This window comes from Panthera uncia, chromosome D1 (assembly GCF_023721935.1).
Source record: "Panthera uncia isolate 11264 chromosome D1, Puncia_PCG_1.0, whole genome shotgun sequence".
NCBI classification, from domain to species: Eukaryota; Metazoa; Chordata; class Mammalia; order Carnivora; family Felidae; genus Panthera; species Panthera uncia.
In genome coordinates, this window is record NC_064808.1 from 10,003,936 (window position 1) to 10,020,900 (window position 16,965).

Here is a 16,965-nt window from a genome sequence, read left to right on the forward strand (position 1 = left end):
TATGAGCAACCTGAGAGCAGAGACTATATATCATTCTCTATTGCACATCAAACTTTTCACACAGCGCATGCACATAGTAGACATTCCCTAAATATTGCTGAATGGATTAAAAAACATAATATATATATATATATGTATATATATGATATATATAATATTGGTCCAGGGACCAATATTATATAATGAGTGTGTGTGTGTGTGTGTGTGTGTGTTCTGAAGAAGAGAGGCAACAATTAGTAGAGAAGCGTATGAAAGAATTTTTGCCCATGTGGTAAACATGATGCTAAGAATAGCCTATGGGTATGAACTTACAGACATTATGAATGACTCAGCTCAGTATCAAGAGAGGGGAATTAATTTCTAAATCTGAAACATAAGCGCTTCAGCAGAAGATAAATCGGGAACCAGATACATCAGGAGGAGACTTAACATCAAACTGCCACCTTAAAAAGACAGCCATTGATGTCACCAGGGGGATGGGAGGAGCCACAATGGAAGTGAGGGTTTCTGCCATCCTCCCTGCACATCTGACCACCGTCCCACCCCAGCCTTAACAGCAGTGGCGGCACCAACAACGGCCACTTAGGACTTGTGGTTCTACGTACCACTTACAAGGGCTGAAGCCTTATAACAACCGATGAGGTAGTCCATTGATATTACACCTATTTTATGGATGAGGAAAAACAGGTCAGGGAGCTTAAGTAACTTGCTCAACTTCACACAGGTAACAAGTGACGGTACCACAATTTAAACCCAGATCTGTAAGGATCTAAAGCCCTTATTCCTTCTCCGTTTTACAGTTTCTCGCCATCCTTTGAAGAACAAATGTTGATTGATATTGCTCTCAAAGTCCCCGATCGACACCATCGTTTACATATCAGGGCTTGTGGGAATCTCAGAAGCTGACCGAAATAAAACCTCTGAGACATGACCCTACCCCCCTCAAATGTGAGAAAAAAACGATCTTAACGATGATAATGATGATTTTTTTATTTGAGTTTTTACAATGCTGACGTCAGCTAAAGTCAAGAAGCATTTTTCTGCAATGCAAAAAACATCTGACTCGTTTTCCTTCTCAATGGGTGGTTGGGAGTTGGATTTAGAGAGAATTCATAAAACGGGAATTATTCTGCCTGCCTCCTTTAAACCTTGTAAGGCAATGGGGTAGGTGGGTAAGAAGAAAGAGCACCGATTATGGGAACAACTTTGGAGTGGTGAGCACAGAATTTACAAAAACAAAAAAGTTGAGTCAGAAATTCAAGTTTCTCTTGATTCGTGCCGTAAAGAGAGGAGGCTCCTGTCTTCCTGAGGTCTTTGATGAAGCTCTGACTCCTTGGAGAGTTGAGGTTGAACTTCCTTGCTCTCAGATTTAGTTTCATTAGGAGGCATTTCTGCTTACACAGAATTACCAGGTGAGGAAATCGCCTGGAAAATAAAACATCAGTTTCCAAGAAAAGGATCATCATCTCCCTCTCCTTCCATCCCTTCCTTAATCATCATGATTATCGTCAATAATATGTGTTCACTGATTACTACTATGCTAAAGTTTTATATACATAGTCCTCACAACAAATGTCAGAAGACAATGAAAATGTTTTCATCTTATAGGTGAGTTACCTAAAATCTAGAAAGAATTCATGGTTTTTCCTGGGTATACAGTTAGAAACTGACAGGTTACATGGAAATTATTGAACTTAATTATATCTGTATAAAAATATGTTAAATATTATTATTATATTATTATATTGTAGTAACTGTATTATTATTGATATTGTCATTTATTATCACACTAATTATATTACTATAAGATCATACTGTGATGTTATAAATGTATTGAATATTATTTTAAATATATTGTTTCCGGTTAGATTTTCACATCAGAATCCTTTTCCAGCCTTCATTCCATCCCTCACTTTCACACCGTCTCTAACTCCAGGAACCCCACAAATCCTTACTACATAAAAGTATATCTTTTCAACTCTGGAAGTCGGAGAGAACCTTAAACCTTAGCAGACCATGTGAATTATTAGTCATGGAAACAAACTCACCTCTCTGGAATTACATTTGTTTTCTGCACACCACATGGCTGAAACAGAGATGTTGATGCATAATTCCAGCAAGGTAAGGATGAGCATTAGAGACATGATGCCCTAGGAGATATGATGCCTCATATGACACATAGTACAAACATTCAGAGGGAAAACATGTCATCAAGAAACCAAATATAACATCTCCCTCCCTTAAAACAGAACAAAGTGAACCATAGATTAGGTTTAAGACACAGGCACACACCAACACTCTTTAAGAGACACCTCATCAACCTAAAAACATAGAAACTGGGGCCTGGGGGGCTCAGTTGGTTAAGTGTCTGACTCTTGATTTTGGCTCAGGTCATGATCTCACGGTTCATGGGATCAAGCCCCATGTTGGGCTCCCTGCTGACAGCATTGCCCTGGTTGGGATTCTCTCTCTCCCTCTCTCTCTCTGCCTTTCCCATGCGTACCCTCTCTCTCTCTCTCAAAATAAATAAATAAACTTTAAAAATAAGTAAATAATGGGGCGCCTGAGTGGCTCAGTCGGTTGAGCGTCTGACTTCGGCCCAGGTCATGATCTCGCGGTCTGTGGGTTCGAGCCCCACATCGGGCTCTGTGCTGACAGCTCAGAGCCCGGAGCCTGTTTCAGATTCTGTGTCTCCCTCTCTCTCTGACCCTCCCCTGTTCATGCTCTGTCTCTCTCTGTCTCAAAAATAAATGTTAAAAAAATTTTTTTAAAAATAAGTAAATAATAAATAGATAAATGGAAAAAATTTACCTGGAGAGAGAGATACATTGCATTTTTTATCAACCACGTGAAGTGGTCACAGCTGAAGAGGCTGTAAAGGCAAAATTCTGATATTCTTGCTAACGTTTAGGAATCTGAGTCATAGCCAACTAAAGAAACGAGTAGGTAGTTCAGAACAATGGACAAAAATGACCCCCCACCATTTCATTAATGGGATTTTATTAGAAGGTTTATGTGTCTATGCCATCCCTAGAAACTAAACACTAAACTGAAATATTAAACACAAAATTACTAGACTAGCGATCCTGCTATTATCACTGAGGCACCTCGAAGGAGAAGCAAACACAAGATTGTTCCAGAAGGAAAATACTACAAAACCCACCTGAAAAAAAAACAACAACAACAACAACAAAAAACCCAGACCCATAGAAATATAAACTTAGATAATTAACAATACATTTCAGAAAGAAAAAAAATGAGGCACAAACTTCTTTGCCAGCAAACAGGAGGACTGGGAGTCAGGCAGTAAAAATAGGTCATCAAATAGGTCATCACGGAAAAAAAAAGGCAAATTTAAAGGAAAACCTTAATTCTAAATTGACCTCAGAAGAGGGAGAATATCTAACGCAAACAACAACATCATTTGAAAAGTTTCTTAGGGAGCTTCCCTTTAAAAATAATATACCCCCAAAATTCCAACGTGAAGTACCACATTCCAAACTTCGGTGACTCATGATTCAAAACTCCCAGGTCACAGAGAACACTGTAAATCTCCCAAGTCAGTTTTATTAAGTAAGATATGAAATTTAAAAAATTTCATTTAATCTCTCTGGGGAGTGTAATAGTAGCAGCAGCAATAAATACTAATATTATAACACAATGTGCACTGGGTTTTTTTTTATTTTTTTTAATGTTTACTTATCTTTGAGAGAGAGAGACAGAGTGCGAGCAGGGGAGGGGCAGAGAGAGAAAGAGACACAGAATCCGAAGCAGGCTCCAGGCTCCGAGCTGTCAGCACAGAGCCCGATGTGGGGCTCGAACTCATGGACCGTGAGATCATGACCTGAGCCGAAGTCGGACGCTCAACCGACTGAGCCACCCAGGCGCCCCAAGGTGCACTGTCTTAATTGCTCATCAAATATGAACTTGTTTAACCCTCACATCAACCCTGTGAGATTGATACTATTACCATCCTCATATCAAAGATGAGCAAATTGGGGCGCCTGGGTGGCTCGGTCCGTTAAGCATCCGACTTCAGCTCGGGTCACGATCTCACAGTTTGTGGGTTCAAGCTCCGCATCCGGCTCTGTGCTGACAGCTCAGAGCCTGGAGCCTGCTTCAGATTCTGTGTCTCCCTCTCTCTCTGCTCCTCCCCTACTCATACTCTCTCTCTCTCTCTCTCTCTCTCAAAAACTAAAAAAAAAAAAAAAAAAAAAAAGATGAGCACATTGAAACACTATCTAATTTGCCCTTCATTGTAGAGCTAATAAGTGACAAAGCCCGGATTCAAATCAAGGTAGCATGATACCCGATATGATATTCTTCTGTACATTTGAGATCATTTGGAATATTTTATAATTAAACATAATTTTTGAAAACATACGTTTGATAAGACGCCCATGCAAATGCATAAGTCCAGTGACTGTGAAGACAGACATCCCTTGAGAGAATACTTATTAACTGCTAAATTGATCGAGACAAAAACAAACCCAACTAGAGCGATGGTAGCGCTGGCAATATTCATTCCAAAATTGTGTTCCACCTAAAAAAAGAACAGGAATTTTCAATTAATATAGGAAGCACATGCTTCCTTCCTTTGGTAGCAATTCATTTAAACCCCCATCTAAGACCTGCGGGTCTTAAGAAGAACTTTGGTTCTTACTCTGAGGAAAATATAGAGTCCCTAGAGGATTTTGAGCAAAGGGGCAATGCAGTTAGATTAATGGGAGCACTGAGGTCTCAAGCAGGACTAGTGTAGACAGGGCCAGCGGTAGAAGCAAGGAACCCGGATAAGAAAGATGGTGTCTGACTGGATGAGAAACAGTCAAAGTCAGATTTAGCTTGAACATACGGCCAACAGGATGTGTGAATCAATTGGATTCAAGATTGTCAAAGAAAGAGAAGTCAGGGATAATCCTCAGGGTTTGGGCCTGGGAATCTGGAAGGAGGGAGTGCCATCAGCTGATATGGGGAGGAAATGGAGGGAGAAGGTTGGAGGAGGAAGATTAGGATAGAGTTTGGGAGATTTTAGAACTCTTAAGTGGAAGCAATGAGATCCACCGGCCTGTTGCCCAGAGGGAGATCTAGGCTGGAAGTGTTTATTTCAGGGTTGTGGGCATGCAATGTCACTTGAAGCCAGGAGCATGGATGAGGTCACCAAAGGAGTGAGTAGGGCAGGTAACAAGGAATTGAGTTCTGGGGCACCCCAACTTTTGAAGGTCAGAGAGAAGCAAAGGAAAGGAGATTGAGAAGGGGACACTGAAAAGACAAGAGGAAACCAGCTAATGGAAGTGATCTAGAAGCTAAATGAAGAAATGATTGGAAGGAGGAATGAGTGATCCACTGCGTACTAAATGCTGCCCATGAATCAAGTTAGATGAGGACCGGGAATTGATCTCTGCGTTGCCAACAGAGAAATCAGTAGTGATCTTAAGGAGAGTGGTTACAAAGATGTAACAGGGAAGAAAATAAAGCCTTATTATAAAACAATGCCCTTCCTGGGTAGATTGGAAGTTCTTACTCGATAGGTAGGGAAGACAATAAAGCCTTATTGGAAAATAAAGCCCTTACTGGGTAGATTGGAACTGGAGACAGAGTGTAGATAATTCCTTTGAGGAGTTTAACTACAGAAGGAAAAGCAAATTGTGCCCATAGCTATCAGGAGAAAATAAGGTCAAGGTATTTTTTTTTCTGCTTAGATTAGTAACTGGATGCTGATAGGCTGATTGAAAAAATCTAGCAGAAAGACATTTGGAGTGATGCACTCAGGTGGGAAAAAAAGGAACAGAATCTAGTATTCAAATAGGGATGACAGCTTTGAAGAAAATCAGAGTCACCTACGGTAAGAAGTTAGAATGAAAAACGAATCGGTTCAGACCTTTCTGTGAAGTGGATGTTAGAGAGGGCATCTGAATGTTCTTTTCTAAGGGCTTGGGTTTCTCAGAATAGGGAGCAAGGTCATCAACAGAGAATAAAGGTAAAAGAAAAGGGATTGGTGTTCAAGGTGGCCATCCATGGAGAAGGCAGAGTGAATGAGCTAGGAAAGGCGTGTAGCTGGCAGAGAGATGATTTAGTGAGAACACATAACAGGGACTTATGAAGTGTATAAGGAATCACTAAAGGAATAGAACTTTTGGCTTTTGGGTGTGGACTTAGTGGTGGGAAAGGGTACACTCAAAGTAGTTAGAATTAGTCAAGTTTCACAACACACAAAAATCAAGAAGCCTTTTTCTGAGCTTCAGATTCATCAAATATTCAAAGTAACCATCCCAGGAATCATTCACAATCTCCATGATTTTCTGATAATTTACCATCTGAATGCCTTAGAATTTTCTTGTGCATTACACAAGACTCGGTGTCTCAGTTGAATTCACCAACCTCTACTCTCTTGTTATTAATGGGTAACTTATTTCTAGTTCCACAATCATAGGAATACAGGAAGAACTGCCACTTACCAACTTTCTTGTGGGTTTTCTCCCAGCTGCAACAGACAAGGATCCTGAAACAATAAACTGTTTAAACACAGGAAATGAAACAGATAAGAGAACATTAAGTCTCAACCATTTTCATTTTGTCCTCCGTCAATTAGTAGATATCTAGCAATGGTTGCATAAAATTTCTTTCTAAAATTCACACTCTATCACAGAGAATTATACTCGATGTTGCTCATCATTTCGTATGAATAAAATTTTAAATTAGTTAAAATTTTGAGCAAACATGTGATATTTTATTACATCTGTTTTTATACATTATATGAGCGTGCATACTTTAAAAACATAAGATAAAGACATATATGTAATGTGATATAATTATCTTTATGCTTATACTTATATTAAATGTAAATAATATTTATTTACATACACATGCATATATAACGTCATTCTCATATTCTGACTCAAGCTTCAGATGAGGGTTTGATTTATTGGATTAGATGTTCTGAAAGAACTTCAGCAAGTCTGTCTACATCACTATACCCACTCATTTTAAATGATTATTTTGATAAGCTATTATTTTCATGACTCTAATTTTATAAAGTGAATTCTCTACAAGTTGATGGCTTTCTCAAAATTTCATGCTGTTTTATACCCCACAAATTCTTACAATTTGCCGAGCCACGCCTATGGTTTGAGGGCAAAGTTGCCAAAATCATGGAGAGCAAGAGCTGGCTCCATAGATTCAATTCTCGAATATTCTGCCTGAACACAAAGGAACAGGCTTCGGATTCCACGTCAAATAACAAGATGGTTATCACGAGAAAGTTCAGGGTCACTAGAGCTTTATGGTCGAGAACATATGCACCCTGACCCTATCTTCAGCTTGTATTCATTCAGTCACCTAGGCTCAGTTTTTGCCTACTTTCTTTTTCTGTAAAATAGAGATGTGCATATCCCCATGTTAATATTACTGACCTTATAGCTATATGGGGATGGAATGAAATGATACTTGATGAGGTCTTGGAAATTGGCCCGGCACACCTAAAGCACTTGTATTATTAACAATAGCTAAGGTTTTTATGTATTTTTTCCCCATTTAAAAATGGCCCAAAAAGAGGGCCCCCATGTTATTTCTACTATCTTACTGAAGAAACTAAAGGGTAAGAACTTAGATATTTTTCTCAAAGGCCAATAAGGATGGGTAAGAGGAAGATTGGTTCATATAAGGAAGCACACGGTCAATAAACAGCAGGGCCCGTATACAGAGGGAAGGGGAGGGAGACAGGGGTGTAGTTGCAGGTAAGGCCAGATAATGTCGTGGATCTTAGACTTTACTCCATCAGCGATAGACAGAGCTGGGGCAAAGCTTCCAGCGATGGGAATCCAATGGTCAGATTTGAACCTTCATGCTGAGGACGCTTTCAAAGAATGAGCTCTGGCTTCCTGACCACATTTTCCCAACATACTGACCCCAGCTTTCTGAGAAAAGAAAACTCTTTCCTGATGGAATAACTGAAACACTTCACCATCCTCTCTTATACAATATGGAAGTTTTCCATTTAGATAGTCAGGATTCATTATGCAGAGAAAATGTGTACTTCAGGTTTTCTAGAAAAATTCAGACTCCAAGTATTTCATCAAAATGATAGTAGGAACTATCTAAAAATTTCAGAAATGTTAAATCCAAATTACGTGTTTTATACTGCATCCAGAAACTGAATGTCATCTTTTGTCAGCATATGAGATTGTTGCCAAATTATGAGCAATTTTGTTTTAAAGAAGATCTGAAGGTCGATGATTCTGAAAAACTAAACTCACGAATAAATTAGAGCCCAGATTTGCTATAAATTTATATCTTCTTCATTTGCCAATTACATGTTCCATTTACTATTTTCAACTAAACTTGCCCATCTTGGATTTCATGGTAGTCTGAGACCGAACACTTATAAATTCTCAAAGGTCTAACACCAGAATAGACAAGAAAAAACAAAGACAAAAAAATTAGTGTCTGGTTAGCAAATAGTTCCAACTAATTATCTTTTTAAAAAGAAAACATCAGGTAGTTGATAATCAAATAACAAATTTATTTATTCAAATAAATTTTAAAACCACCTAGAACCAAAGCCTATTTTATTGATTCCGTTTTGACTCAAATAGGGGAAATCAGTCTTCTGATTTCCAGACTGTAATCAGCAGGCAAATCTCTTATCTCCCAAACCAGGACTCTCTTGACTGCACAAGACAATTCACCAATACTCATTTTTCATTTGATTTTCTTAGCATCTATAAATGTAATAGCTGGATTTAATGCATGAATACATCAAGTTAATGTTTGAGACTTAATTTGTACTCAGCAAATGTGATTTCTCTTACTCAGGAAGGCACTTTGTTTTTAAAAGTTGTGTAAGGAATTACAAATCAAACCCACAGCATGCAATCTCCAAATAACCTAAAAACAACACTTTAATAATCTAACACATTTCTAGCAGTGGTATCTAAGAAATGATCTATGGTCAGGGGAACATGAATACGCACAAAAACAGCACCCCATAGTGGGTAGCCTGTGTAGAAGACCAAGAAAAACTGGCGGAAGGGACGAAATATGCTTTGTGAGGAACCTATAAAAACACCCAGAGCCAGAATTGTTGCTCCATTCAGGATCTGGACGGCCTATAAGAAGGAAAAAAGAAAAAAAAAAAAAGCATAATGGTCATGTACTAGTGTCCATGGAGAAGAGACCATTTGAATTTTCTTCAGAAAGGAGATATCAGTGCTGGAAATGATGACAATGTCAAGCTTAACTGGGCAAGGCCTTATTCTGGGAGGTTTTTGTTCTATGCCATTCCCACCGATCCCAATGGCAGCCCTTCATCACCACGTCTCTCCCTCCTCCTGTCCATTCTCACAAACTCCTTCCAGACAGTGGTAGAAAACTAGAGGCAATATGGCTGGCAACACAGATGGGGTCAAATATCTTCCTAGCACACCTTGGGGCCATAGTATGATGAAGGCACTCAGACATTAAACAGCAGTTCATCCAAGCTTTCGTCAATCCAATTTTTAGATCTAAAATACGGAAGGCATTCATAAGAACTCAGCCTCCCGAGGTGGTGGTCAGACTGGAGTCCATTCTCCAATGCTGACAGGACAGTTCCTACTCCCCAGGTCTAAAATGGGTCCCAGTCTTTTCTTAAAGAAGCAACATTATTGACTTAGTGATGAATAATTCAGAAATCTCTCCTGATGAGGACAAGGTTTTCCACATGCTATTTATTTTCTTCTGTCTTAAACCAATTTGTAAACTAAAGATGACCTACCCCAAGCGCCTGTAACTTCTCCTTCTGTTGATTTTGTGATCCATTAATGGGCTGGTAGACAGAGTTATTCACCACCTCTGGTTCCACCTGGCTCGCTGGGGTACCACCTGCTGAGGCTGCCTCCAGTTCTGCATTCTCATCTCCTCGGGAGGCCATCTGGGGTTATTGATGGCTATCACAGAAAAGAAATCCAAAGGTTTGATGTTTTCCCTTTCCCCACCAGCTACAATTTTTTGAGTGCAACAGAAGGGTTCATTTCCGTCCATACATCAAAATGACTCTCCACAAATGGAGCATCAATTTACATTGTTGAATTTCATTTTGTCTTGGAGTAGTAGACACCATCAAACTACTGTAGTAAGTCTGAGTGCCTCACATAACTTTGAAACAGTGAACTGTGATTCCTTTCTCATTTTTATATGTATGTATACATTACATAGCCCCTCTTTCTTCAAATCAATCCTGGACAACCAGACAGATGGTTTCACTGAGAGTTGATCTCTTGGTTGAGGAAAATGACTTTGGTCACCTCCTTATAATAACAAGAAGTATAATTTATTGAGTTGCTACTACATGCCAGGTACTGTCTGGTTGCTGTGATCGTGTTAACATATTTAATCCTCCCAACAATCTATGTTGCGATATTATTATTCCGATTTTAAAGATGAAAAAATTGAGGCATAGAGAGGTCAGATAACTTACCCACACTTAACACAGCTCATAACTGAGTTCAGCTCTATTAGGGACGTTCTACTTTAAGGTTGAACATTTTTTAATCGTTATGCTATATAGTACTATATGGAAGATACCGTTCTAGGTCACCGTTCGGTACAGCGGAAAGAGTTTAAGCACCGTGGAAGAGACGAACCTAAATCCAAATTTGGCCACTTATTAGTTGTGTGATCTAGTAATGGGAGCCTCAGTGTTCACATATGTAAAATGAAAATAATTTTAATTTCATATTAACATGGCAAGAGGCAACTTTGATAAGGTCTGAAGTCCCTAACCTAATAGACAGTTGGTAAATGTTAACTTTAACTCATACTCTGCCTAAAAAAAAAAAAAAAAAAAAAAAAAAAAAGATGTGTCGCTAAAATATACACTGGGGGCGCCTGAGTGGCTCAGTTGGTTAAATGTCTGACTCGGTTTCAGCTCAGATCACCATCTCATGGTTCATGAGTTCAAGCCCCACATCAAGCTCTGCACTTTCAGTGACTTGGGATTCTCTCTCTCTCTCTCTCTCTCTCTCTCTCTCAGAATAAATAAATAGGGGCACCTGGGTGGCGCAGTCGGTTAAGCGTCCGACTTCAGCCAGGTCACGATCTCGCGGTCTGTGAGTTCGAGCCCCGCGTCAGGCTCTGGGCTGATGGCTCGGAGCCTGGAGCCTGTTTCCGATTCTGTGTCTCCCTCTCTCTCTGCCCCTCCCCCGTTCATGCTCTGTCTCTCTCTGTCTCAAAAATAAATAAAAAACGTTGAAAAAAAAATTTTTTTTTAAAGAATAAATAAATAAACTAAACAAAATTAAAAAAAAAAATATATATATATATACACACACAGTATGTTCAATCTTGAGCAATATAACTTCCTAGTGGGAAAACTGATAAAGGGAAACTTGTTTCAGATGGAGTCAGGATGCCACAACAGGGGCTTCTCGTGCCCTGTCCCTCCTCCTCAGTTGTAGACCCAACAGGAAGAGAAGCACTTGGCATCTTCCAAGTCAATACCACTTTACTATCCCAGAGAAGAGCAGCCCAGCCAACAAGAGGCTGTCACAACTAAAAGCTACTCTATTTCCAAGTCCCAGTCTGCTGCAAGGGACTTTTTGTGTATAACAGTAACTCCTAATTCCCCTCTTTCCCTCTATAAAAAGAGCAGTTCCTTCTCTTTGTTGTCTGGACTCACATAAGATTTTGTGTTAGCTTGCTTGTCCCAAATTGCAATTCTCTACTCTTCCTGAATAAACCCATTTTTGCTAGTAAAATAACTGATAACAGGCTTCTCCAACACAAAGTGATTGCAAAATGCTTCTCTACTTTTACAACTGATGAGGTGGACAGTAGGAGATTAACCACAGGGGCACCTGGGTGGCTCAGTCGGTTAAGCGTCTGACTCTTGATTTTGGCTCAGGTCACAACTCACAGTTTATGAGTTCAAGCCCCACATCAGGCTCTGTGCTGACAGTGCAGAGCCTGCTTGGGATTCTCTCTACCCCTACTCCACTTGCTCTCTGTCTCTCTCAAAATAAATAAATAAGCTTAAAAAAAGCTTTTTTTTTTTTAAAGAAAAAAGAGATTAACTACAAACCCATTATATACTGCTGAATTCTGCCAAAACTATTGACTTTGAGTTTAAAATGGTTTCTTAATTTCTACTGTTTGTTGCAAATTGTACGGCAGATCTATTTTTCTAATAATTTCACTCACTTTTATCAGATTAGATCCATGCTGCTTCCTTTCAGGATAAGGTTTACCTTTCCAGTTCTCTATCATAAAGGGTATGTGTCATGCTTATTTATTCACAAAGGCACTAAGAAGGTGAAAGTCAGAACACATTCTATCTTTAACTTTATCACATTGGAAATTGCTATTTTACCTCTCGTTGAAATGTCCTGCCAATACTGATTTCCATGCTAGCATTTAGGTACATGCTCTGTTTAAACACTGATAAATACAGAATGACAAGGAACCCTTACCTTCCATGTTCAACACTATGCACGGAATCCAAGAAGGAGGAAATATCAAAAAGTTGACAGCAAAGTCTATTTTAATAAATACCTAATGTAATCCTGGTCAGGATGTATAATAATAAGAATGGCCAAATAGGGCCACCTGGGTGGCTCAGTCGGTTAAGCGTCTGACTTCAGCTCAGGTCATGATCTCGAGATCCATGAGTTCGAGCCCCACATCAGGCTCTTGCTGACAACTCAGAGCCTGGAGCTTGCTTTGGATTCTGTGTCTTCCTCTCCCTCCGCCCCTCCCCTGCTCGTGCTCTGTCTCTCTCACTCTCAAAAATAAACAAACGTAAAACAAAATTTTTTTAATTCCCTCAAATCCCTCTCTCATCTATGTTGAACATCACCTTGCAAAGCTCAGGCTTAACATTTATCCATTGGGAAATACGTATATATATACATTTTTTTAAAGATTTTATTCTTTTTTAAGTGATCTCCACACCCAACATGGGGCCCAGATTCACCACCTCAAGATCAAGAGTTGCATGCTTCACTGACAGCCAACCACATGCCCTGGGAAATACAACTATATTTTACATAAGATATCTACCTCGCTAAAATGTATTAATGTGGAGAGCGGTGCTCCTTCATGATCAGATACCTGCTTGCCTGTTAGTCTAGCTTCACGCCTCCCCCTCCCTATCTCACAGCTCTGTCCAGCCATGTTTTATTTCTTTTAATGCCCCCCAAGCATCAAGTTCTCAAAAGTCTTCAACTCTCCTTCTCAGTATTATTCCTCTCTTCCTGAAACACGTTTTCCCTCAAGCTCCACCTAGAAAATTTCTGCTCTTCTTCCAGACTGACTCTCAGTCCACATGCCACACTTTCCTGAGGGAAGCCATCTTGAGTCCCAGCCGGGTCTGGAGGAAGCCTCCCCTTTATTACCTCAGAACGCCCTGCCCTCTGCTTCCCTTTTCCTACTACTACGTGTCTGAACCTCAACTGACTGGATGTTCACCTGTATCTGATGTCTTCCCATCCTGGTAACCCCAGGGCCTAGATCTGTGTTTGTCACATGCTGTGCACTCAGCAAATACATGCTTAATAAATAAATGAACTTTTGGTCCAGCTTGATGTAGCCATGCCTTATGAATGATAATGTGAAATATGTTTGTGAGGATTGGAGCCTCTCATACAGAGAAACTCCCGAGTAGCTCTGGAAGGAGGAAATCTATCATCTATTTTTTAAGTTTATTTATTTATTTTTCTTGAGAGAGAGAGAAAGCTTGAGTAGGGGAGAATCAGAGAGAGAGGAGAGAGCAAGAATCCTATTTATTTATTTTGAAAGAGAGAGCACAAGCAGAGGAGGGACAGAGATGGGAGGGGCGGGAGGAGAGAATCCCAAGCAGGCTCGTGCTGTTTGCGCTAAGGCCAATGTGGGGCTTGAACTCATGAACCATGAAATCATGACCTAGGCTGAAACCAAGAGTCAGATGCTTAACCAACTCAGCCACCCAGGTACCTCTTGATTTTTTAAAATAACTATAAATGGGGTGCCTGTGTGGCTCAGTCGGTTAAGCCTCTGACTTCAGCTCAGGTCATGCTCTCATCGTTCATGGGTTCAAGCCCCGTGTTGTGCTCTGGGCTGATGGCCCAGAGCCTGGAGCCTGCTTCAGATCCTGTGTCTCAGTCTCTCTCTGCCCCTCCCCTGCTCACACTCTGTCTCTCTCTCTCTCTCTCTCTCTCTCTCAAAGGTAAATAAACATTAAAGAATAAATAAATAAAAATAAAATAACTATAAATATCAGGGAGAATTTTCAGGCTTCAGGAAAAATAAACTATGTTCAATAATGTGGTCAATTGAGCTTTTTTTTTAATGGGAGAAGTGTAGATTTCCTGAGAACCCATTAAGTTCACCTATCTGGCTTTTAGTGTGTGTCAGGCATTGCACTAAATGTTTTACCCATTTAACCACCATATGTCTCACACATCCATATAAATAGGTACTGCTGCTATGATCCTTTCCATTTTGCAGGCGAGAAAGTGGAACACCAGAAGACTTAAGTAATTTGCCAAAACCCACAAGGCCAGCAATTTCAGGAACTGGAGACCCGAACCTGGCAATCTGGCTTTCAGAGTATCGTTACCGTCCCTCTGAGCTCATGCAGAAACTCACTTACTAAATCTTTACTTCAGATGTGTCCAGACCATCCCTCATTCCCACAGCCGGCAGCCGAATTTGGCGGCAGCCACTTGGATTATATATATCTAAGAGGCGTGTGTGTGTGTGTGTGTGTGTGTGTGTGTGTGTAGGTGGTGTCCGCGCCCGTGTCTTTCCAAAGAAATAACTAGACAATTATGTCTAACATTTTGAACACCAGAGGAACAATCAGACTCTAAGGGGAAGCCATGCTCACAGCTGAAAGTTCCAAATCTCTACGTGACAACCAACCAGAACACTCTGCAGACATCCTCACGGCCCACTGACTCTCCTGGGTGGCACCCAGGAGACAAGAAAAAAGGGGGCTTTCTCTGAAGAGTGAATCTGTAGGGTTTACCTTGGAGGCTTCAAGCGTTGGAAGACGTCTTGCCTCTGAAGCCGAGTAGGAGACGCTCAGTAATGATAGCGATGATGTCCTTTCTGGAAAACTGCAGCCTCTTCGGACTCAGGCTTAACGTACCTTTGCCTGAGGCAACACTCTAGAGGAGTCGGTGAAAATGTGGTGCTGGCTGACTGCAGAGTGTGCCAACCACACGGGCACCTGGGACCACTCTGCTTTCACTGTGCGTCCCCAAGGCTTGCCGTTGATTAGGAAACTGGCAGCAGGAGTAACCGTCTGCTGGCCCTGTGACATTGCTTAACATATGGTTGGACCAAGAAATGCAAGCAGGAAGTACAGGGAGATGGGTGGGAAAGCATTGTGGGATGGGGGGCGTCGAGCAGTCACTTGCCCAGTAAGAAAAGAATGAAGTCAGATAGTAAGAGCAGCGTCTGGAGGAGGGAGGGTGGTCACACGCATCCTTACGTTCAATTCTCACAGGCTTAGACAGGCTGGTTCGTCTGCCAACGTCAAAGATACAAAAATTAGGCAAATTGTAGTTTGATGGCATTGAATGATTGCTGCGTACCAGTCGTTGCTCTAAATGCCCTGCGTGCATTAACTCACTTCAGCCTTGCAATGACTCCAGGCCGAGGTACAACGGGTAACCCAATCTCACAGAAGAGAAAACTATGGCATAGAAACGTTAACCAGCTTTCCTAACCGGATCCGGTGCCCGGCCAAGCTGTGTGCAAACCTCAAGCTCTGGCTAGGGTGAGGTCAGGGTCATGCCTGCTACTCCCAGTGTGATTTGTAAATAATGATGCCTCCTGGGGTGCCTGGGTGGCTCAGTCGGATAAGCATCTGAGGTCAGCTCAGGTCATGATCTCATGGTTTGTGCGTTCGAGCCTCACGTCCGGCTCTGTGCTGACAATGCCGAGCCTGCTTGGGATTCTTTCTCTCTCTCTCTCTCTCTCTCTCTCTCTCTCTCTCTCCCTTTCTCTCTCTGCCCCTCCCTCACTTGCTCTCTCTCTCTCAAAATAAATAAAGTTGAAAATAAATAAAGAGGGGCACCTGGGTGGCTCTGTCAGTTAAGTGTCCGACTTCAGCTCGGGTCATGATCTTGAGGTTTGTGAGTTCGAGCCCCGTGTCAGGCTCCGTGCTAACAGCTCGGGGCCTGGAGCCAGCTTCGATTGTGTCTCCCTCTCCCTCTCCCCCTCCCCCACTCATTCTCTGTCTCTGTCTCTCAAAAATAAATATACATTTCCTTAAATTTAATAAACAAATTAATTAATTAATAAAGCCTCTCCTCACTTTCAAAAGTACCCCAGCTCAGAAGATACATTATTGGGAAAATGAATAAAAAGAAACCTCATTTGTGAAAATGGTGTTGGGAAGCCAAAAGCAGGCAGCTCGCACACCCTACTGCCTCCCTGGGATGGCAGAGCCCACAGGAAGAGACCTCCCTTCTCGAGCCATACTATTTTGCCTTCTTTAATACCCAGCAGAAGACAGAAAGGTGTTTCTCACCTCACCACCCTCTCCTGGCAACAGCCCAGCCGATGAGAGACAGTCACACTCAGCCAACAAGGAGCCCCTACACTTAGAATTCCCTTTTTCCCCCAATGGACTTTTTGTTTCTAACAGCCCTCCCCAGCTCCGCCCCTTTCTCGATAAAAGAGTGGTCCTCCCCTTCCTTTTGAGGATTTTCCTATGGTTTGCTGTAGCTTGCTTTTGTCATGTTGCAATTCCCTACTATTCCTGCACCAACCCATTTTTGCTGGTGAAATGACTGGCAGTTTTATTTTTAGGCTTAACATTCCACAATCATCCTAAATAAATAAAGTGCCCTTAAATAGATGATGGGAAGATCAGAGCCAAGAGGCAGTAGGGCAATAAATCACATGTGGAGATTCAAAATGCAGTCTTTAGGAAGGTCACAGGACAGAGTCTGGAGGGGGCAGCCCATGACTGGGTGAGGTCCTCATTCTAGAAACTGGAGC

General features: G+C 41.2%; 1 protein-coding gene across 1 annotated transcript; it reads right to left on the reverse strand.

Moving 5' to 3' along the window:
* Positions 1-888: 888 nt before the first annotated feature.
* On the reverse strand, positions 889-16,593 carry MS4A3 (membrane spanning 4-domains A3). The gene is made up of 8 exons (XM_049645886.1): positions 16,493-16,593; positions 14,981-15,483; positions 9,752-9,923; positions 8,970-9,104; positions 6,456-6,512; positions 4,385-4,543; positions 2,049-2,150; positions 889-1,425 (listed from the first exon to the last, which is right to left on the reverse strand). The coding sequence occupies exons 3-8, from the start codon at positions 9,905-9,907 to the stop codon at positions 1,396-1,398; spliced, it is 639 nt and encodes a 212-aa protein (XP_049501843.1). The 5' UTR covers positions 9,908-9,923; positions 14,981-15,483; positions 16,493-16,593; the 3' UTR covers positions 889-1,395.
* Positions 16,594-16,965: the final 372 nt, after the last annotated feature.